The sequence below is a fragment of the Anguilla anguilla genome, chromosome 12, assembly GCF_013347855.1.
Source record: "Anguilla anguilla isolate fAngAng1 chromosome 12, fAngAng1.pri, whole genome shotgun sequence".
NCBI lineage: Eukaryota > Metazoa > Chordata > Actinopteri > Anguilliformes > Anguillidae > Anguilla > Anguilla anguilla.
The window spans coordinates 34,726,882-34,751,081 of record NC_049212.1 but is presented as its reverse complement, the minus strand read 5'-3'; the positions used below and the strand labels follow the sequence as shown (position 1 = coordinate 34,751,081).

The 24,200-nt window shown below is 45.9% G+C and overlaps 2 protein-coding genes across 3 annotated transcripts in view; both read left to right on the top strand.

The window, feature by feature from the left end:
- The window catches only part of LOC118209835 (SR-related and CTD-associated factor 4-like), a 33,887-nt gene extending 28,723 nt beyond the window's left edge, over positions 1-5,164 (top strand). The window contains exons 18-20 of one of the 2 annotated variants that reach the window (XM_035385522.1): positions 59-139; positions 555-731; positions 1,204-5,164. In XM_035385522.1, coding sequence (XP_035241413.1) covers positions 59-139; positions 555-731; positions 1,204-2,030 — 1,085 coding nt within the window. In that variant the 3' untranslated portion in view covers positions 2,031-5,164. Of the gene's footprint in view, positions 1-58; positions 140-551; positions 732-1,203 lie in introns of both variants that reach the window. The other variant, XM_035385521.1, reaches the window with a different exon arrangement.
- Positions 5,165-7,828: 2,664 nt separating this feature from the next.
- The window catches only part of LOC118209999 (T-lymphoma invasion and metastasis-inducing protein 1-like), a 74,344-nt gene continuing 57,972 nt past the window's right edge, over positions 7,829-24,200 (top strand). The window contains 1 exon segment of the mRNA XM_035385784.1: positions 7,829-8,052. The gene's annotated coding sequence lies outside the window, so the exon portion shown is untranslated.

Here is a 24,200-nt window from a genome sequence, read left to right as displayed (position 1 = left end):
AATTGCTGTGCTGTGATTGGTTCCGGGGATCCTGATGTTTCCTCTCTTTGTGATGCAGGCTTCCCCCCCCCAGGCGGAATGCCCCCCATGGGAAACACGGGGCCCCCCGCCCCCACCCCCGGCGTCAACATCCCCACCTGTAAGAGCCTCCCCAGTTTGCCTGGGCGTGTTTGTCACAGCACAGCCGGGGGGGGGGGGGGGGGGGCTGTTGTAGCTTGTAGCTGTCGTCTGTTTATTTGTAGAATTTAAAAATGAGCTCAAGACATACAGGAGTGTGAAAGCACAACGGGTTTGTCCTAGTACCTTCTAGTACAATTTATTTACAGGCCCATCCAATTCTGGTGACTGTCTGCAGCTTAATGTACATTACTGTAATATACTGTTGTGCGTGTAGAGTAACAGGATAGTAATTTGCTCTTTTCATCCAGCCCCCAGAAAGCGCTGCGTTTGTGTTTCTCCCCGGGTGCCATACCTCTGTACTCATCTCCTCCCTGCTGTTTTATTCCCCCCCCCCCCCCCCCCCCCCCCCCCCCCCCCCCCCCCCCCCCCAGCAGCCGTGCCTGGCTCCTCAGGGGAAGCCCCCTCTAAGGACTCCATGGGTGGGAGTTATCCGCCCCCTCCCTCAGGCGGGGGTCCCAGGAACACCAGCGCGCCCGTGGACAGATTCCCCGTCCCGGGACCGAACCAGGGGGTCAGCGGCAACCTCCCTGCCCCCATGTCCCAGCCAATGGGTTAGTGCCCTCTCCCTTTGGTCTCGCTCTCTTGCTCATCCATAATCTGCGAAATAGCACTTAGCATTACTGTCTGTGGAGGTGCAGATGGACTTCATAATCGTAAATGACCTCAGATATTAGGCAACAATGTGCTATTGTAGGCAAGAAGAATAATAATACATTTTAAAATAATAATGTTTAAATGACTAGATTTCAAATAACCTGCATAACAGAAAGACTATTTTTATGCAGGCTGCCCAATCCTGTTCCTGGAGATCTACCAACAAAGCGCACCTCAATCAACAGCTAGAGTTCGTATTGAGCTGCTAATTAGCAGAATCAGGTGTGCCAAATTACGGTTGAATTGAAAACCTGCAGGATGTTAGGTCTCTGGGGACAGGGTTGGGCAGCTCTGTTTTAGAGCAAAGGCTTAAAATGAAAATGTGAAGTAGATCTTGAGATTTTTACTGTTGTCTTCCTGTGTTTCCAGCCAACAACCAGATGGGTCCAGGAGGTCCGGTGATGAGCCCGCAGCCTCCCACGGGAGGTCTGCTGGGGGCCCGTCCGGGCATGATCCCCCTGCAGCGCCCCCCGGGGGCACCTCCGCCCCACATGCACCGCTTCCCCCCTCACCCGCCCCGCCCCAACATGCCGCCCATGCCCCCGCCCATGATGCCCCGGGGGCCGCCCCAAATGATGCACCGAGAACCACCCCCTGGGGGCTTCGGCATGCCCCCGCCCCACCCCATGAGAGGACCCTTCCCCCCTCCGGGACCCCCCTTCATGAGGGGCCCCGAGGGGCCCGACGACTGGGAGGGCCGGCCGCCCCGAGGCGATCGGCCGGGTTTCGGGCGGGACAGGGAGCCGGAGCGCTTCAGGGGGCGGCAGCCTTACGGCCGGGGGGGCGGGGAGGGGCGGGACCACTACGCGGGTCGGCACGAGGATCCCGAGCAGCAGGGGGGGTGGGACCGGGAGCGGGACGGCGGCAGGGACTGGAAGCGGAGCCCCGAACGCGAGGAGGGGGGTGGGGCCCCGCACTGGGGCGGGGGGCACAGGGAGCGGCCGAGGGAACGCAGGCCCCGCGAGAGGGTGTCGCGCTGGGACACGGACGGGCCCAAAGAGAGGGTGGGGGGTGAGGCGGACGCCGCCGACGCTCAGCACAAGCCCGCCAGCGGCGAGGCTCCCTCAGACTCTGGTAAAGAACCCGTGGGGGCGGAGCCTCCTTCGCAGCACTCCACAGTGACTGTTGAGCCACAGCCCTCTCCACCAATGGCGAGCACAGAACCCACAGAGAAGTCACAGGAGGCGGAGTCATAGGGACTAAAAACTCAGATACACGGTCCGTGGTCAGAATGTGAGAACGAGCATTTTGGCAGTTGTGGATTCGCTACCCTGGGAACCACAGTGTCCCAGTGTCGAATGTTGTTTAAAAAATTTAAAGAAAAAAAAAAAATACTGCTGTATATATGCTTTTGCTTCTCCTCCCACTTGTTTTGTATTTTTGGAGGGAGTGTTTTGCCGTTAGCTTTTTTTTGATTCACACAAATACAGAAGAAAATTTAATCAAAAACAAACACAAGGCCGTTTTTTCTGTGCTGTTTTTAACTTTCGATATTTGCAAGGTTTAGGAAATGAGGTTTCTATCATTTTTACATTAAAAAAGATGAAACAAACATGCAATGAACTTCCAGCGTTTAGAGCTTTAGGGATTTGTTTTTAATAAACTATTTTCATACCATATGCGTTTCATTCTTAACAGTTTAAATGGTTTTGATCCCATTTTCAGCATTTTTTTTTACGTTGTCAGAGTAAACCGTTTTATTAGTTTATCAACATTGGTTGAAATATACAATGCAGAATAGCATCCAGTGAATTAGACAGCAGTATCATCAACATTACTAGTCAATTAATCCACTTGTGTCAAAAATGAGATTTAAAACATATTGTGGGCAGTCCAGTTGTACAAAGGTCAGTTTGTCCTGAATCCTAATGTTTGGCAAATTGTTTTTTTTTTTATTTGTTTTTTTTTTTAACAGCTTGCTTTTCAGTTTTCTTGAATTTTGGTTTAATGTCCTTGTGTGTCGATTTAATACACTTATCCCCTTCTCTCCCCCAAGACTAACCCTAGGGGGCATACAGCAATCCCATGAGTCACAGCTACAAGGGGAAAAAAAAGTGCAGGTATTTGTGGAACATTGCCAAAATATGAAGATGCATAATACAAATCACATACCGTGTCTTATCTACATCACAGGTTTGTCAGCTTTTTTTTAAATGTTTGTATATAGTTTTCTGGGTTGTAGGTTTTTTTGGGAATGATATAAATATTCGCAACAGGATATCTCCACTTTGACTGATGTGCCTGGTTGAGGTTTTCGATGAGCTAAACCTGTTGATTAGAATCTACCGTTTTCACCTGCTAGGGCACATTGGTATATAGCTGACTGTGGCTGTATGTCTGTCTGATCGCCTTTGTGGGTTTGATTACCTTGGTTTCTGAGCCCATTCGTTCTTTGGCTGTACTCTGGCTTATTCTCCCATATTGTGCTCGGCTCTCTGTTGTGGCGTGAAAACCGGTGTCTTAACCAGGAGATGTGAGGGGGCGGAACACCAGGACAGAGAACCAGGATTTACCGGATTGCTTGCCTGCGTGGGTTAATAATTCACTCTGGCTTGTTTGTGGTGTGCGGTTATTCCAGGTGGGTTTTGACCATTGAGAGTAATATTACTAATATTTCAGTTTTGCATGAGAGCAAAAACAACTCTTATCTAAGGGAGAACACATGATGATTCTGCTATGTTGCTTGGTGTATTGCGCATACATTTTCAGTACCAAGCTATATCACCCACAGAAATGAATATGGACTTATGTAACAAATCTACTGTAAATTTACATAAATCCGGGTACCCACATGTGCCCTATATGCGCTCTCATAATTATTGCATAGCGTCTGATTTCTATTGATTTATGGACTGAGCAGCCAGTGAGTGTGTATTTCATTCATAATACAGTCCTTTGCGGATGTGGCCCTGGTGACAGAGATGAGTCTCCCCTCTCTCACACTGAGAGCAGGGAGGTCTGTGGCCTCCCCTGTTCTTTTTTGGGTCATAGATAATGGGGTCCCCCTCAGCCCAAAAAAGTGCCACTGGAACACAGTCGCCCCACAGCAATGCAGCCTCACTGGACCCCACCTCTGGGAGGTCCCAGTGTGCTTATCTGGCCCTGCTCATTCATTGGCCAGTTTGCAAGGTCCCCAACTATGGGAGCAGCGGGGACTACGCCCACATCCCTGCCCAGGCCCATGCACTCGCATAGGGTAACGGCACCTCCACCTGCCAGTCTGTCAGCCCGTGGCTGTGGTCTCTTCCTGCAGGAGCAGCGGAGATGCAAGTGGTGTCCTAGCGAGATGAGCTGTGCTCCATCATCAAGCTAATTTCCCTGCGCAAACGGTGGCCATCTCAGAAAGACACTGGTTACATTTCAAACAATGATCCCCAGAGTATGGTGATGGATATCAGCTTCTGCTCACAACACAGTATCTAAAGATGCTGAATCCCTGCTATCAGACATTTTGTCAGACACAAAAGGTAGTGTTTTCCAGAGTGGTGCACACTGATGGTGCACAATAGGTTCTACTCCATTTCTTACCATAGCAGCACACACCAGCCTATCCTACAATGGTGGAAACTGAACCAGTATCAACAGATTCTACCACCTAAAATGTTGTGCACAGCAAACATCAACCAGCAGGTGGCAGTATTGGATCCTCTTTTCCACTTCCCCTCTGCTTTGCCACACGGTAGATACGACTACCCTCTGCATGAATTAGCTTGCATGTAAGTGCAGTAAAATCGCAAACTAAATTTGCAATGTGAACACTTACTGCTCGTTAACTTTTTGGGTTGGTGTTCATTGGAGAAGACTACAATAATTCTACAATAAGACTACAATTCCCCAACTTCAGAGGTCAGGAGGCATTGGCCAGTTGTCCACAGGGAATGAAATTCAGTGCAGAATGGTGATGAACAAAACTGTCCTGAGCCAGGAGGAAGCTCTTATGCTGTCAGGTATTTTAACCATTTGAAAAGTAGATGTTTTGAAATGTTTTTTTTTTCTCTCTACAATTCCCTGTCAGTGCTTTATAACGCTGTTGCTTTCAGTTACCGGTAGTGATTGTTGCATCACTAATAGAATGTCCAGTCAAGAACATTCTAATCACATATTTTGCCACCATAAAGGGTTAATCAGAAGTTATGTGAGAGCAAGTTGGCTATGCTGTCTTTTTGAAAAGGGTGAGAAAATGGTGCAGGTTCTGAATCTTTATGGCATATTGTTGTGACTTCAAGAATGGTATTTAACCTGAACTGTGTACATACCCAGCTATTGAGATGGGAATTGTGGAAGATGCTATCTGAGTGTCCCCAGCTAAGGGCTTTTGTCCAAAAAAAAATCAATAATAATTATTTTCTAACAGTGTGTACAGTGTACCTCTCTGCGCATGTGTGTATATGGTATGACTACCAAAATCTGTTCTTCAAACAAATGCTATGGCATAACTGAAATAATTTGATGTTTTTTTTTTCTTTATCTTCTGTACACCATACTTGCCACCAAATAAACTTTCCCAATTAAAATACTTTCTTACAATGTGTTTTTGTACATAGGTTGAATGTGTATGTCTAAGAAGTGATGACCTTGCCTTGGCCTGCAATATGCTTGTCTGGCATTGGGTGGCGCAGTTTCTAGAGAGTTCATTTTCAGGGTTTTTATATTTCAGTTTTACTGTGTCTTTTTGATTGGCCTATACAGGTTTTGTGTGCAATGGAGGATTTATAGGTATTTACAGAAGACCTGCCAGCTTTACAATGACTTGTAGGTGCCATCTGGGTGTTTGTTATCTAGAGCAAGAAAATACACTTCATATAATTCCAAAGCAACTTGCACAGTAATAATGCAAGTCATTATTAAGCCAACGTGTCATCAGAAACTTCTTTATGTATCTAAGATATCTAAGATATCCATTGCACCTAAAGACAGTCTGTGCCAATCAAAACATGCACAAACACTTAAATAATCCCCAGAGACCGACGCATCCCTTTGACAGGAAAGGCTTTTGTGTCATACTGCTGCAGCACACTAGAGGCGATTTGCTGCAGACGGGAAGCTTTGTTTTAGAAAACGGAAGTAATGTCACTTCCAGTTGTTCAGATGAGAGAGTCTGTTGCAGTGGTTCTCAACATTTTTGCCCACAAGGCCCTCCGTATCGACGGAAATATTACAGCCCCCCCCACCCCAAGGGGGACGTGATAACTTCCATCTGTACACACTCCAGTGCAGCTAGCCAAGCTTATTCCATTTAACTCCATTAAAGCATAAAAGTGATTTTAAAAGATTTGCCGTTGCAGTAATCATTAAATATTTACAAAGCAAAAATTCTTCTTTATCTCATTTTTTCTCATTCCTAACAAACATACACTGTGCATGGTGCGCTGTGGTGCTGTGGGTAGCACTGTTGCCTCAAAGCAAGAAGGTTCTGTGTTCAAATCCTGGCCCACAGTCCGAAGACATGTAGACAGGTAGGCTAATTGGAGACTCTAAATTGCCCATAGGGTATGAGTGTGTGGGTGAGTGTGTGTGCCCTGCGATAGACTGGTGACCTGTCCAGGATGTATTCCTGCCTCAAGGCCCCCCCCAGGCAGCTCCTTGAGGCCCCCTTCTGGGCTCCGCCCCCTTCTGGACAACCACTGGTCTGATGGATTAATTTGAGGTGAATGCACTGTTTCCTGTGTTCTTGTAATCTTTCCAAGAAATTTCAGTGACTAATTGCTCTTGGATCATTTGCTTGGTTTTAATGAGCTGTGGCCAACGATCAAATATTTTGTTAATGTAGTAGGGAAAGCAATTTGTGGGAGTAATGCTTTAAATAAAAAAAAATGACATTCATAAATCATAGCAAATATGCTTATAAGCACAACAGAGGCATTTGGCCACTGCTGAGTGGTCTGACTGCAAATACAGGTCCTGTATCCTACATCAAACTAGTTCTTGACTTTGTAAAGATGCATGTTAAATTTATCAACTTTGTTCTCACGCCCCAAGTTCTAATATTGTCTCATATAACGTGAAGCAGTCAATGGATTTCCTGTCTAGTGTTTAGGTTTGGTTCAACTGTAACACTATTGCCTTTGACCAGACAATGCTGCCATTATGTTACTTTTATCACATTTGGAACAAAGGTCGTCTGCATGGCTATGCTGTCAAAGAGACATTTTTCTGACAAAACAGAAAAAGGGGATATTGAGAAGTGCAGGGTAACCAAAGCAGGTAAACGTGAATTAATGTGTTTATGTATGTCTGATCAGAAAGAAAAATACCGTTCCATTAGAAGTAAGCATTCTGTTTATTTGCTAATAGGAGAGAAGACCAAGGCTTCAGAAATGCTCTAACAATAGGCTACTTGCTTGATTACTGTTGAGCACAAAATTGCATTTAAACCACGCAATTCAAATTTAAACTGTTGGCAGCTGTTCAAGCTTATTTTTTAAAAAACGCAATTCGGTTTTGAAGTCTGTGCTCAGGGGAATGACATTTGATTCTGTATTTCCTATTAGTCAGTGTTCCACAGCTTCATACACTATGCTGACAGCCAACAAACACAGATGGTAGCTCTCTTGCAGCTGAAATTACATGCTCCAAAACCTAGCTTCCTCTTGATGGAGTCACCCATGTGATCAAAGTGAGTAATCTTTGATTGCTTCATCTATAGAACATATTTAGCAGGTGCATCCTGTTTTCTTTACTGCCGAGTAACAAGAACAATGTAGATATTTCTACATTTAAACATGTCTAAATTTAACTTCGGCATACGTTCATATGTGTATGGATTGCAAAAAATAAATAAAAGCTACGTTTCATTGAATTACTTAAATGGCTTCAGTAATTCAATTACTGAGTCGCTGCTGACTTGAGTTTTCATCCATTTTGAAGAGGAAAAAGACCAGGATGATTCATCAAAATGCCAAATTGTGTCAATTAGAGTACGCTCGTCGTAGTGGCAGAACCTCTCATATTAAAATGCTGGTCGCAATTCGCCCGAGCGCGCAGATTGGTTCGTGCACGCCCTGAGTGACATATTCGTGATCCAGTCGCGCGCCGTCTCCAAGGGCCTTGCGCTCCTCCCTTCGCAGCGGTGCAGCAACAACATGGTAGCTTCTATGTGCCGGAGTCAGCTGTGACTGAAGCCAGCGGTGCAGTGGGAGGCACATGATTCAGCATCCTACCATTGCCCACCTACCGAGCAAGGTGACAGCGACTTCAGCCGACAACGAGTGATGACAGGTGGGTAAAATTAAATTATCCTTATATTCCGTGTGCATTCTTTTCTTCGAGAAAGCACCACGCGTTTTGGACTATATCGTTTGATACAACAAGCAAAAATAACACTCCCCCCCGGGTCCTAGTGGGCATGTACTGCTGTGTCGTCTTGCCTTATTAACATAACGTGGGAATGTTAATGACCGTGGCAACATAATATGCGCGATCATTTGTGCAGTTCGTTTGTTTATTTCGTTTCCGAAAAGCTGTTAGCTATTTCCCATTTATGTTACTAACGTTGTGCATGGATACATTCGCATAATAGATGTTTGTATATGTTCTGTGTCGCTGGATCTTGTTGCAGGTTTGGCGATATGACCCTTTTATTGACGTCCCTGATCTGGCCTTAAATGAATGTTTCCATTACATCCTCACGCGCGCCTTATCAATATCGTCTAAATCCGTCGCCTTTGTATATTTGCATCCTTGCTTCCTCTTTACTATGAAAACGCTCGGCGCGCCATTGCATCCACTTTGTTAACCATATTTAAACATTATCTTGCTTCCCTTTTCAGTTTACACGCCTTGCATATTTAGACATGTAGTGTAATAATAGCCTGGTGTAATTATGATCATAGCCGCAACAACAAACTGAACAAAAACTAATTAGAAGTTGGTCTGCTTTCTGATCATAGCAATGATTACAAAGATTGCTCTCGAATGGGTATATTGCCTTAAACTTCAAGGACACCTGGCGTTTTCAGTGTAGACAAGTTATAGATAGGCTTATCAATTGAGATATTGAAGAAGCTAGAAGCAGGTGATTTTCTGACACACACAAAATACAGCCATGTTTTATGAGAAAAGAGTATTCATTGGCAGAGTCATTATGTAGTCAGTGAACCACCAGGACACAACAAACCAGTATAGATAGCCTGGACATATATCATAATTGAATTCATGGAAAGTGAAAGAGATGAATAATGTATAAGTCTAGTCCAGTCATGGGAGACAATGGCATGTGGCCAGTTTGAAGATGAAAGATGTGCATTCTGTAAATAAAATAAAGAAGACTTTGAGAGAGGGAAACCTGAACCTCTTGGCATCCTTCCAGACAGAAGGTGCTCCTTCACGTGGCAACCTATCACAATTGAGCACTGTTTTTTTTTTTTCCTTTTTCAGAGATGATTTTTCTGTAATTCATTTTGTTTTGAAAGATGACGCAAAGGCAAAGCCTACAAACCACAAACTAACAGCGCCCCTGATTGTGTCTTTAGCGTATAGCTTTGGGCCAGTGATACGTTTATAAATCGGACACTTGGTGAAGCTAAAAACTGAGTGTTTATTATGCACTAACATTTATTTAAATGGGGTAAGTGGGCACACAGCTTTTGCCGCTGTTGGGCACCTCATGCAACAACAGAATTTGGCTGCGTTTGGCCGTGTTAGGGCCTGGGGAACCCAGTACATTACTGTCCTCCTTGCAACACTCTATACAAACTGGCTATTTATAGCATAGTGTGTGAAGTGTAGTGCATACTGAAGAGTGGGTGACACTGACATGTCGTCATCCAAGCAGGCTTAAAGTCACAGATGATGTGTGTGAAATGTACTCGTCCGTATTTAGTTTCTTATCTGCGTCACCCTTGGCAACGGTATGCAAACGTTTCATTTCGTTTATAGGGCCGGTCTGTTTATAAACTCGTGTCATGGCACGTCCTGAAACAACGCTCTGCGGTTTTTTTCAAAGATGGCTGTGGGCCACGATCTCCCACAATGCCCCAAGTGCTGGTATTTGATATGCGGCGGCATCGATTGAGCCGCCTGCGGACGTCCGCTCGGAGCCGGAGCGCTTCTTAGCGCAGCGCGAGAAACGGCAATAAGGAGAGCTGTCAAAGCAGAGCTCGCTGACGGCCGCGTATCGGTTTCACCGCGCGAGCGGCGCGGCGCTAGCGCTGGCACGTTCCCCCGGCTAATGAAACAAAGTGTTTCGAATGAAGTGACACTACTGCCCCGAAAGAGTTCGCTTTCCCTGTCACAACACATCTCCCCCCCGTTGTGCCACCTCAGCAGTCCGCTTTCCTCCAGAGTCTCCAGTTCTGTTTCAGGCACCACAGGACCTTTTGTGAAGGGACTTTTGTGCGTCACGCGTACGACTCCCTCCCACACCTCTACCAACGCCTCTATAAAAAAAGGAACTATGTTTTGAAACTTAGAATGTTAGAACACTGGAGAAAAAATGGGACTTTCTTTAACCCTTCCATCCAAGGATCTTTCTATACTTATCGGTACAAAACAGTGCATTAAGACCTTTTCAGCACAACTTAGCTGTTGAACATAGTGCCCTCCATGTTAACTTGGTTACATGTTGAGAATTGCGTATGCCTACAGAAACTGTGAGGCGTCATTCCCACCTGCAGACATGAGGAGGCCCTTTAGTCCTAGACTGTCCGCTATATAAGCCTGAGGCTATTGAAATATTACAAAAGAGAGACCTTGGCTGATTCATTTTTTAAATATTTTAATGTGGACTAAACGATGTGGAGCTGAATGTGGTTGACGTGCCTCTTTGTGGATGTTAAATAATCGCTGAGTTGAATTTTCCTGTATGAACAGAGGACCACTATTGTGCTGAGCATGATTGACTTCATTGTCCAGATCGGGCTTCACCATAATGTATGCAGAGAGGTAAATGAATATGCAGCTTCAAGGTTTAAAATGAATGAAAAACTGCTGATTTATTTTAACAGCTTTTTAATCAATGAGGGAAGAGTTCCCCCCCACCCCCTCCCCCCCTTACCTGTCTGAGGGATTTTATGTTGGTCTCTTAGCAACAGTGGGCAGATATGTGAAGCTGTCCAGTTTGCAGGGATTCGGCAGCAGCGTTGTTGTTGTTTTGGTGGAGGTTGCCTAAGTCACGGGGCTTTCTGAAAGGAGAGCGCAAGCAGCCTGTGAGCGCGCATATCCACATTTCCGAGGGTTTCCCTCTGTGCCGCTGGTCACAGGAGACGAGCATCGAAGACGATTGATGGCCCTTAACTGAAGGCGGGAAATCCCTCATTTGCTAATTTAAGCATCGCATGTAGATGATTTATAATGACAGCCTTCATGCCATATTTATGCGCCAACGACTTTCCACAAGTTAAGTGCAATTTGTAATTGCCTCTAAATAATTTTGACTGAGATGTGGGTTGAGAATGAAGCTAGTTTTTTATAAAATCCCGAGCGACACATTTATATTTACATTTATAAATGAAGCGAGCAGGCCTGTTCGCTGTCAGAATGCGCTATTCAAAGCATGCGGCATTGGGCTAATTAACTCCACAGAGATAATTCGTTCAGCAGAGATTTTGTTCTATTAGTACTATTATCTTCACTTGGAATGGATGGGACTGACTCAGATATAGCTTCCGTGCCACAGCAGTCTAGCGCTTTGGACGTGTTTTGGGGTAGATTTTAATGGCAGGTCAAAGGGTCACGTGACACGCATACCCGTCGGTGTGCATTGGGTCAGCAAACAGTCCTTCCATTGCCGGCCGGTGTCATGAGCTTTGACCTTCGGGGTTTGGTCTTGTTTGCCAGATATCTCTAAACAAACTGTCTGGCGGGGGGAGCTGAGGACAAAAGCCTGTAGATTCACATACATTTCCAGGTCTGGGGGAAAAAAAAAACTAAACCTTACAGTGGTTAATTATTTTGACTTGGCTATAAGCTTACAGTGTCATCCCACAAGGTTAAAGAGAATAGTGGTAGCCAGAGGTGGAAAGTCTACAGGCAGAGTCAAAAATGAACACCCGCCAAGCTGGGTGGTAACTTTTTCTGAAACTGTAACAAAATGTTTGGCTTAAACCGGTATGTTTTTGGGGCTAGGGTGAATTGTTTCTTCCACCAGTGAACTCAGCCAGCTGATTTCACTAGTTCTACAGTACCTCTTGACTGAAGAATTGTTCTAATTAGCAAATTTAGGCCATTGGAACAAAATACTGGGGAGGACCTACTTTCTGAACCTGGGTTTTTACACCTCCTGGTGGTAGACCAAGACAAATGGTTAATAAACCAGAAGTGTAGAAGCTGAAATGGTAGTCAAAACTGTACTAGGTCACCTCTTTCTTGTCAGGGTGTTCACAGGACTAAACGCACTGTGCCTCTAATGGAAAAAGAAAGCTGTTCAAGGGAAATGGGCATCACCTGTTCCTGATTTGTAAGGCTTATCAGACACGTTGAAGAGAGTGAAAAAAGAACAGTCATATACAGGACAGTTTTGCAAAAAAATTTTTTGCAATTCTGGATCTGTTAGGAGCTCAAAGGGAGGTTAAATGGTTTATTTCACAGTGCTTCACATTCAGTGTGTGAGTAATGTACCAGATCAAGTGGGTATTACTCATAATTTTAGCTCAAACAGAGAGGAAAAATCCCCAGTGTTTTTTTTCCCCCCAAGGCGTGTTAATCCATTCGAATGTCTGCAGCTGCAGTGTCACTCTTCTGGATTCTGAACTCGGGGTGACCCCCGCGAACCTGCGGTCCCGCTACAGACCCCCCGCACTGGAAGCTGTGGCGTTAGCCCCCGCTCACCCGCGGGGGTCGGAGGGAGTCGCGTTTCCGCGAGATACTCTTGCTTTCTGCCCGGCCCCGCAGAGGTTACAGGGTCCCATTGCTTGGGGGGGGGGGGGGATGGGGGGGTTGGGGGGATATGAATCACGTTTCACCGGGCCTCTGGAGGTGATGTCATTTGGCACGAATGTCACAAATGTGAAATCCGGGGGAAGGTACACACAGAATGTCAAATATGGACGGGGGGGGGGGTGTGCTCGTGGTGGTTTCTGTTTTTGATGCAGCTGCTGCTCTGCGTTATTGCTCCCCTGGGAACTGGGGCAGAGGGGAGATGGGAACGGCGTGCGGGAAGACGTTGGCTGATGGAATTTTAGCCTTTCGGATCAAAAAGTCATCAGGCGCTTTGATGGGATTGTTCTCTAGCTTTCTTTTAAAATCGTCTCCCTCCAGAGTTAATCTCCATCCAAATGTTTATACTTCTGAGGTACTCTCTCCCGACAATGAAGCCAGAAACTGGAATTTGTACACCTACTTCCCTGTGCCTGGCCATCTCTGTTTTCTAATGCCTGAAAGAACCACTGACACAAAGGCCCGTAGGTTTTTGGAAGGAAAACCAGAGTAACCCTTTAATGTGCAAGTGCAGAAATATGTGATTTAGAATGTTCTTAGCTGAACATTCTTATGGTGATGTAATGCTAACTACTAGTAGGTGAAAGAAATGGAGTTCTAGAACACTGACTTAGAATTCTGAAGAAAAGAACATTCCAAAAAAGAAAAAAAAGCCCACTCTTCAAAGGGTTAAAAGAGTTGGAATGACGAGCAAGTCTGTTTGAATGGCAGTTATTAAAAAAAATTTTTTAAGTATTTAAATTTTCCATTCAAATGCTCACGTAAAGTGCAAATCCACTGTTCAAATAAATGTAAGTGATCTGTATGACACACTGTAGGTATGTGGTGGTGAACATGGAGGTCTATGGGCTGACTGTGGGTCCCAAACTAGAATAACTGGTCAGTCTGGGACTGGTGTTTCTTATACCCTCTATCCTGACAGTCCTGATGGTTTTAGTATCATTGAGGTTATTGTTATTATATCTCCTTGCTCCGTCCAGACAGGTCCCAGTGAGCTTGCGCCAGGAAGTGTCGAATTAACTCTGTGGAGTGTAGCATAATGTTTTTTTTTTTTTTTTTTTTTAAATGGTAAACAAATATCAGGACAGGTGATTATCAAATGTTCTTTGGTCTCACGATCAATGGACTTTGCTGTGCTGTTCTGATAACATTTCTTTTTTTACACTGCATTATATAACACGGACAAATGCCTCAAAGGTTTCCCGTCAGGTCCACCGGCCAATCTTCTTCCTCAAACTTTATCTGTCCAAATGCCTGTCTTTTTTTTCACAAAACAAACTCAAATGAAGAACTTGTGAGAGGAATGCCTGAATGCTGAGCTGCTGTTTGTTCTTGCTTCTGTTTGCTTGCCAGTGTGCGCCGCTCAAACGGAACCCCCTCCACCCCCAATACGCAGATCATTGGTTCTGCAGGTACCCCTCACATGGGCAATTGGCATGAGTGTAACCAACAGAAACCTTCGCATAGAATGTTGGTGTCCGGTCGACCATCTCGCGCTTCCTTCCAGCGAGCTGACAAGGTTCACTTCAGGTGCCGAGGAGACCCCAGAGTTTTTGGGATTCAGTTGGCTTGGTGGTCCGGACCCCCTTAAGCTGTTTGCACATCCGTGTGAGTTCCCCCACGGGGATGTGAAGGTCTCGGGGTAGCAAGCCGAAACTCGCCCCCCTTCCTTTCTGCCTGCCGGCCGTGGAGGAGTTCCACCGCCTCATTTCTCTCTTTTTTTTTTTTTTTTTTTTTTTGGGGCTGGTGCTTTTCATTTTCTGCAATGTAGAGCGACTGGGTGGAATTCTAGAACTTTCGTACCCTCGCAAGAAAGAATGTTTGCTAATTCGTATGGTAATCGTGCGGAGATTTGTGCGGTTTTCGTATGTTAAACTCGTGCCCGTACAGTTAGTCCTTCTTCTCTGTTGAAATGGCGGGGATGAACTACAGATGATTGCTCAAAATGTGCATATTTTAAATATTTAAAGTCCCTGATGTAAATTATTCATTTTTACCCCGCGTTCACATAATTGTGCATTCATTTGCAAACGGGAGCTAAGTAAATAGTTTACTGTTCCCTCTAGGCCTGTTTTTTTTGTTTTCTTTTCTTTTGAGAAAAAACACATTTCTTATCCAGCTGTGCACTTGTATGGGGGAAAAGAACATTTTAAATTACTTTCATAACAGGCTCAGCTTTAGCTTGTATGCTTCCCTTCATTTTAAAACGTTATCTTTTAAAAAAATTAGTTTAGTCAAAAAAAATCATTCCAAATTTAATGAATAAATTTGGCCAAAATGAGCTCTTTAAGATTTTTAATTAATGCTGCAGACGAAATGTAACGCCAAGTAAACTTGTAAAAATGGCCACCTACATTATGCAATAGCTTTGCAAATTCCAGACAGGTTAACAAATGCGTTTGGAAAATAATTTCCACGAAAGCCTGTTGGAAGTTCAGTAATTGTATTTTGCTATCTGTTGTCAATTCTACCAATGTTTTCATTCTTTCTAATTAAAACTGACTTTATGTAGTGTATTTTGGCTGAACACTATGCATTTTTGGGGGCGCGAATAGACTGACCACCACCTGATATTGTGGAAATTTGCGGTATAAAAAAACGGGAGAAATAATTGTAAAATAATGAAAATGGCATTGTGTGAAAGTGTTTCCATTTGCATTTAGATGAAGAGTTCTAACTAAGAATGACCCGACTGTAGCTCCGAGGACCTTGAATTTATAGGGTCGTTTGAAGCATTCCGTCAACATTAACCACAAAAATCTCCCCCATTTTGATTAGCCCTCTTCTCCACTCTCATTGGACAAGGTCTGAGTCGGGTTCCATTTCAGGCATTGCTGCCTTTCCGTCGTCCCAAGATTTTGCATCAGAAATCTTTTGTCAGTTGAAAAGTTACTGGTTGAGAATCTGTGATATTCTTTTTTTAATTATTATATCCAGTTATTTCCAGACCCTTAAGTTGCTTATAAGCATTGTCCATTTGAGAGACATTTATTTGTGAGAGAAGAGTTGGTTAAAATGGATCATTGGTTGTGAAAGAGAACTAGGCATGTCAAAACTGGTAAAATTAACCATGAGTCCAAATTTACATCATCAGTCCAGCAAAGACAGTTTGAGATCTCAGAAGTGCCAGTTTGTGTTTGCCTCATATTTATGGATTGGGGCTCCCAGCATTGAACATATTTCATATCAATGTCCAGTGCCTAATATGACACAGCATGGAGGACCTGTCAGGAAGAAGCACTGCATTCTTTTCTTTATTTTAACAGAAACCATTTTAATACATGTTTTATTGCTGTTCGTGCTATAGCTTGTGTGTGAACACACTTCACCACTTTTTGTGAGACTTGATTAAAAAAAAAAAAAAAATCTACAGCACAGCCATATTCTTGTGACAAAAAAACATCATGTAAATAAATTACAGTAATCTTGTCTTAGAGTGTAATTCTTGTATCGCCCATGTACAAACATCCATTTCGGACACAGGGAAATTGCCTCACAGTGGCTCAATTTCTGTATGTCACAATTTATTATAATCATTATATATATTTCTCTTTTTTTTTTGCTGACTGTGGCGGTTAAGTGGGTGGAGGTGGAGAGTAACGACTTCTGGTGGTGTGTTCAAATGATTTAACTCCAACTGACACTATGGGTACCCCCCTACCCCCCCCCCCCACCCAGGACCCCAGCTACAGCCGTGGTCTGTTTTACTGGGTATTTACAACGTTGTGCCCATGGTAGCGTTCTACAAAAGGCGCAGTATGGGCCGTGGTGCCAGCCTTCATGGTGGGTGGCGGGCAATTAAATTTCTCCGTTTAGGGTAAATTAGTGCAAGCCTTTCCCTCTGGGAGAAGACACGAGTCTGTCTCTGGGGAAATATTGCCTTCAGATGTCATAATCCCCCTCAGTCCCTTCCACCACATCCTTATTTGAGTCCCCCTTCTTATTTGAAATATAAATTCTCCTTAAATGTATGGGGGGGTCTGGTGTGTGTCTGGCTGTGGATCTCTCCCCGTGTGTGCGGACACTGAGGCCGCGGACGTCTGAGCTAATGCACGGACGAGCGGCGCGCAGGCCTTCAGCGTAACTCAACTCTGATTCTGTCCTTGTTGCTTGACCCGCAAATAAGTGATGCCGCTATTCAGGAGTGAGGGGTGAGAGGGAGGTGGGGTGGGGTGGGGTCGGGGGTGGGGGGCGGGGGGTGAGAGGAAGACTGATGAAGCAGGCAGCAGCGACGTGTCCAGCCGTAGCACGTTAGCCTCCCTTTAGATCGTGTGTTTGGCAGTGTGGGACTGCAGCGTCCGTCGTGCGGAGGAGAAGCACTGCGTGTGCGTGAATGATGACGAGGGCGTGAGGGAGGTTGTGCTTCTCGGCGCCCGGTCTTTTGTGTGGATTTATATGGCGTGTTTAAGGGTTCCATATGTCAACGGTTCCCAAAATGGGGCCCGGGGACTGATCTGGGCCTTTGAGTGGAGTCTCAGGGGGACCTGAGAACAGCGGGGGGGGGAATAAATGTGTTTATATTCCAACACCGAATGAATTACGTTTTTAGACATTTAGACAAAACAGACCTTCCCTGGTGTGCACATACTTGGTTATATTGTGATCGTTGTCACTGCTAAATGTTTACACTGCCTAATGTGGATTACTGTACTGTCTAATATAGGTCCATAACACGGCTGCGTCGTGATTTAAACGTGCGCCCACGTCGAGTGTGTTAAATACGTGGCGTCAAACTGCAGGCGTTTTGTTGACACAAGGTGGTCATTTCAGATTCGGAGCCCACGAGAGGGAAAGGTTTGGGAACCCCTGGGTTACGACACGGAGGCTCTGACGGTGGGACGTTCGAACCGTTCTCGTACCGCAGAGTTTTTAGTACAAAAAAAAAAAAAATAAATAAATAAAGGGGAAGATTACGCAACGGCAGCGTTGCGCTGTGTCTTTTATCTGTACGCCGCGCATGTGGAGGCAATGTTTTTCTCATCAGTCCCATGCGCCTCCGCCACGGGACGCTGATGCAGTTCCGCCGAGCCGCGCAGCAGAGGTGTGGGGGTGGGGGGGGTTGGGGGGGGGGGGGTTGCGTAACGCCACCGCCTCCCTGGCCGTGAAGGGGCTCTTATGGGTCCGGGTGGTCATGTTGTGTGTATTTAATGGTCCATTTTAAAGACGGGCTGATAGCCAGTTTTGTCTTGTGAGAAATATCTGTTTCCCATCTTTCTGAAGAACAAGGGGGGCCTTGTGTCCCTCCGAAGGTGGGTGGGTCCGGGAGGACAAAGGGCCAATCTGTACAGGTTTTCCACACACAGATCCTTTTTATCTGTCTGTGGGTTGTTTTTTTTCTTGATCTCTCGTGGGATGTCACAAAACGTACATTGGATAAGTTGATTATTTGTCCGTAGGGCGAGTTTTCTGGGACATCGTGTTTGGTTCTCGGTTGCTGGAGGGGCCGCCCTGGATGGTTTGTGTACACGTGTGCTCTGGGCATCCCGGATGAGGCCTACGTCTGTACACAGGAGACATGGCATGGGCCCACTGCCCAACGCTTGTGTGTGTGTGTGTGTGTGTGTACATGTATTCGTTTATTATTGGTTACCCTGCTACCCCTCGATCTGTCTAAGTGTGAGAACAGGGCAGTAGCTATTCAGTGGAAGTGGGCTTGTATGGTAGCCTTGCGCTATTCGAGAAAGGTTCTGGTGGCACCCTTTACTTTACTCACTTTAAACTACACTAAACAAGAGGAAAGACCCACACACTGGTCAGAAAGAGAAGACGTTACACCTAATGAGGTGTGAGGGCTGGTGCAAGTGCTACAGACAGAGGGGAGGTGGGGGGTGGCGGGTGGCAAGGTTGCATTGTGAAGTGGGTCTCCTGAAGATTTAATAACTAAATGTATCACAATGTTGCGGTTCCCTGCTACAGATTAATATTTTATTTCTCTTCTCTGAACTGCCGAAACGGCTCTGTGGGAGATGCATTAGGTTTGTTTTGTGGTGGCAGGAGCCTGAATTTCCTTTGGGTGAGAAATTCCTTTAAAGAAAATAAAAAACAAAAAAAACAAGTTCCCTTCCATTTTAACCCTACAGGGAGTTAGTTTTGTGCTTTCCTGCAGAGGGCATATTTTCAGAGTGCTTAATGGAAAGGCCTTTCCCTCATAGCCTATACTTATGTAATAAGATTTATCAATAGGGAACAGGAAGCATCAAGATCACATGACAGTGAAGTTTCAGGGTTACATCTCACAACTGTGTTAATTTACCTTAAACTCGTACCACGCATATCTTTAGCACCTTTACTGGATATCGTGGCTGATCTGGCAAAAAATGTTTCAGTATGTTTTATTTTACCTGTTAGATACGTTGGATAGATACATTTTTTATGTCAATGGCATATCTCACCCAAAGAACATGCGAAGGGTAACTTGAATGTGTCTTGTTATTTTACACTAGACCTTAGTGTGAGAATGAAGAAAATGAATGAAGCGGCTGTTATTTCTTCAAACAAGGTGGCTAAAGAGCGATGCGATGCCCTGCTCTTCAAAGCTTCCTTTGAGTTTGTCTCCGTCAAGTGATTCATTTGAGGGGTTTTGATCCCGTACGAATAGAAATGGCATGCAATCCCTGTACATCCCTAATGTGCCGTGTTGTGGAGTGAAGTGGGAAGGAGTAAAAAAATGTAGAAACGAAGCTGGGTGGAGACACGCTCGTGAAGGGCCGTTTGAAATGCGCAGTGAGGTTGCTTCGGTTCACATGACTGGCGGTGCCTTGTGGTCAGCATGAATAATGCATACTAAGTGCTCCAAACTGCTGAGGATGGGAGCTGGCATTTGCAGGAATGAGCTGAGCTGAGCGTGGCGCAATGGGGGGGGGGGGTGGGCGGCGGCAGCGGCGGCGGCGGCGTTCTCCGATACTCCTGCCTGCTGGGGTCCGTGCCAAGGTTTCCGTCCTGGGGAGACTCGCATGGAGAAGCGTTGCTGTGCCACCGCAAGGAGTCCAGGAGTGGAGCCGCAACCCCTCCCCCGTGCGTGGAATTAAAGGGATGCTGCTCCTGCCTGGACTTCCACAGGTACAGCGCTGGGGGGGTCTGACGCTCTGCAGAGAGAGAGTAAATAAGCATGTGAGTCCAGCCTGGGCGAGCTGCAGGTGTGTACTGTATGGGCCCCTCTTTCAGGGAGTGTAACAAGTCAGCCCGCCCCTCCCCCCCACGCACACCCACACTAACACACACACTCTCTCTGTCGCTAACACATACTTTCGCACACACACTCACTCTCTCACTCACACAGTTATACACACACACACTAACGCACACACTTTCTTATAACACACACTCGTGCGCAAACGCACACACACACACAGGATTTTGTTTAATATTCAAATCCAGCGTATTTCGTGGCATCGCTTCTTTGCATGATGTTAACCCACTTTCATGCACCGTGCTCCGGTATGCACGGTCGTCATAGGAAACGGTTTGAACGCGGATGATTGGCTGTCAGACGAATTGCTGGCATGCGTACATCACCGCATGCGTTTTCAGTGCTTTCTGCGCGGATCTTGTTCATCTCTCATTTCGTGCGTCGTGTGCCCATTTGACACACAGCTTGCTCTTCAAACCCGAGTCTTTGATGTGAGCTGGAGAGAGCCCCAGCCTGAGCTCTCAAACGGATCTCTGCTGCTCCCCCCCCCCCCCCCCCCCCCCCCCCCCCAATTATTTCAACCCGAGCCAAGGTTCCTGCTTTTATAATCCTGCACATTTATGCCATTCTCTCTTTATGGTCACTGACTCCAAATACTGCGCCACGAAAAAGTATTTACCCCCTTCCTGATTTCCTGTATCATTGCATATTTGTCACGCTGAATGGTTTCAAAATATAATATTTGGCAAAGGGAACCTGAGTAAAGACAAAAACACATTTTAAAATTATTGTTTAATTTGTGTCATGAAAAATGGTACCAGTCTGTTCCTCAATTTCACACAGGCCAGAATTCTTTGCATCGTAAGCAATGAAATGTGGTAATTTCACACTCTCAAGATGTTTCTGTACACGATTACCACTGTTGTGAGGTAATTGGTTGGCTATCCATAACAGTTTTTTGACATCATAGTGTCTTGTCTTTTTCATTGGCTAATGATCTGATTCAGTTTGCGGTGATGCTCTGTGGTGTGTCCTCCTCCGGAGTTGGAGGCCAAGCTCTTGTGATTTCAGAACATCATCCAATCAAGTGCTTAACTTCATACATATCATAATTACGATTACCGTAGTTCATATTTACATTATGATTAGACTGCCTTGTGGCTCTCCAGGGCCATGGTTGGGGACCCCTGTTACAGGATGTGATATGTTGTAGTTCTCCGACCTTCTTCCTCCTGAGGAGTTCCGTTATTTTCCTTATGAATGTCTCAGGTAATACTTCTGTATTTGTACATCTGCGTCCTGAGCCTCAGTGTAGAAGTGGGGAGGGAAGTAGATGTTGGCTTAAAAAACTGCAGTTAAAAAGTGTTAAAAACATTGCCCTTTGGGCTGCTCACATTGATGTTTGTACTTTTTTTTCTGAAGCTTACAACAGGTCACACAAAGTTCAGAAGTAAGCCGAAGGAAGAAACTGTAACGCTTGGTTTTCATTCTCTATGCTTCGTGTCTCCTTTATATCTGTCAGAAAAGGCACACATTTCACATCACCCATCTGTACTATAACACTAATATCTTGTTTTTTTTTCTTATCTTTGGTGCCTTGTCTGGCACTCTTGACAACAGACTGGAAAATGAACGTCGCTAGTCATTTAAATGCTTCTGTGAGCCAGGAGTGGGAACAATGTGAGAAAGTATTTCACTTAATGAAATACTGTGTGATCACCTAATTCCATAATCATGTATGCTCTCTTATTTAACGCTATCAAAAGGGCAGGTAATCCCTGGGACGTTAATATTTATCGTTTGCTTACGTGTCTCTGAAGAGGCGGTGAGCAAATTTCGGAGTGACCTTGATACAGCTGGCAGATGTTATTAAATGAAATCCAGAGGAGCGCGGTGCTCTGGTTTGAAAGGTGAGCCCGGCGCTACACGTAAGACTCCTGCGATGTTAATGGTGAATTTAATAACCGGAGACAGCGCTACGCAGGGGCTAAGTGTAAGCCTGCTGTACCGGCGGTGGATTTATTATTCATGCCCAGCTATCTGAGCTCGGCTGGAGATGGCTTCATCACGTCCGGCAAGGAGTGGTATCTGAGCGGAGGACGAAGCGAAACGGCATGGCGGATAGCGAGAGGAACGCGGCCGACCCCCGGGAAGGAAGAGGGGCGTGCGTGATCCCGACGCGCCTCGAGGGTCTCTCTCCGGACCGCCCCCCCTGCCCCCCCCCCCCCCCCCCGCCCCCCGAAGGGATCGCTGATGACATCGACAGGTGTGGGCCCCGATCGGCCTCAGCGTGGCCACGCCCCCACCTCAGCCGCAGCTTGTGATTGGCAGAGGATGAAGCAGCACGTGACCTGTACTGTGTCCCACCCACAAGAGCTTGTGACCAGCACACGGGCTCATTCCAATAGCTCATTTAAAATCCTCACATCCTTTCCTTGCGTCCTTTCCTCACTCCTTAGCTCCACTCAACGGAGGACGCTAGGAAAGGAAGGGAGGTAAGGAAGCGAGGATGCAGGATTTGAGGAAAAGTGTATTAGGCAAATGGAACGTCCTGGCTCTTTCACGCATAAGCCACAGCCGCAGTTACAGACGTGGCAGATGTCGAGAGGTGAATCAACAGGTTGGTCATTTCTGCGTCACGCATTCTGAGAAAATACTTCTGGGAGCATTTGTGATCTCACGCATGAAAGGGTTAGGAGAGAGTCTGAGCAGAGGGATCCTTCTGTGCACAGCTGATTCAGAAAGGCCCTCGTTGGCCTTTAGAATTCTGTACCTTCACCCTCGTACTGACACCGCAGATGATTCGGCAGTGTTGATTTGATGCAGACGTGTTTCTGCAGTGACTCAGTTGGATAAAGCCTATCTGTCCCAGTGCTTTCTTTATAGAGTGAAGTTGTTAGCGCTGAATGAAGCGCATTTGTCGGGAAGATCTGGGAAAGACTGCTAGACCTTTCCATGACCCCAGGAAAGGGCAGCTGGGAAAGCCCTGGGAAATCTCAAAGAAAGAAAGCACCAGCAATGCTAAGCAAAGGTATCTTGAGCCATCACCTGGGCGTACCTGGTGCATTGTTCCTTAGGGGTTGCGAGGGTGGGGGTGTATTTGTCAGTACAATTGTCACCTGGTTTGGGTCATTTAGATTGCAGTGGGTGGGGGAGGGGGTGGGGGGGTATATCTGTCAGTACAATTGTCAGCTGGTTTGGGTCATTGAGACTTCAGTGGCTGAGCGGTGTGGGGGTGAGGGGGGGTGTTTTTGTCAGTACAATTGTCACCTGGTTTTGGTCATCCAGACTGCAGTGGGACGAGGGGGGTGGGAGGGGGTTCGGGGGGGTTCAACAGTGGAGACCTCGTCAGTTTAAATGAGGGGGGGGGGGGGGGCACTGCCAGTGCCGGCAGATGGCCGTGGCAAGAAATGAGCAAGTCTTAATCCGCGGAAAGCGGGACAGGCGGTGAGAAACGGCCTTCCCCGTCAGATGTGTGCGTCTGAGGGCCTAATTAAGGAGGCCTTTGGAAACAAACAGGCAGCCATTCGCCGGGGCGCATCACAACAATGCGCTTTGAAGAGAGCAAACAGCCAGGCGTCAACGCTCGCATGCCCTTAGTAAGCAAATGACAATGACTGCCTGGGGTGAGACTGTGATTGTCTCTCTGCCCGTACGCACATGCAGACCTCCTCCTTTCTGTTCCCTCCCCCCCCCCCTTTTAATTTACCCAGGCGAGTCCAAACCTGTCACTGTGAGTGTCAGACTTTGCTTTGTTGCCATGTCCTGTTTATTTATTTTTTTTATTATTTACGCACAGATTAAATGCGTTTTAGGCATCCTGTTATCCGCGGGAAATGCTGCTAATATATTTGTTGCTTTTACTCTAATACGATAATAAAAAGCTCTTGACGCCAAATGCGTGCGCTTTTTTAAATTTTATTTTTTTTAAACGTATTCTAGCAATTTCACGGTTTTTTGGAAAGATGTTATAAATTATGAATGAAGGGACTTCAGCGACATGCTCTGAATGCAGTGTGCCTGCGTGCCTTGTGTCTGAGATTTTTTTAAATTTGAATTTCATGGTCGCAGACGTTTGTGAACATTCTTTTTTTTCCCTCTGAGTTGCGTTCGTTCCTGTAGCCTTTGCCATTGGAATGGAAGTGCTTGCTGTGCTATCGCTAAGCTCGCTCTCAGTGTGCGTGCCCCTGGGTTATATGCAGGCTTTACATGCAGCTACCTGAAGGAACCTAAATAAATAATTACATTAATTTTAATTCTACCTGGGATTATATTGGAACTTTTTGCCTGCAGCAGTGGAAATGTGTCATACCAGCTTGCATTACTTGTAATCATGATGCCTAAGCATGTAAATAGCATTTGG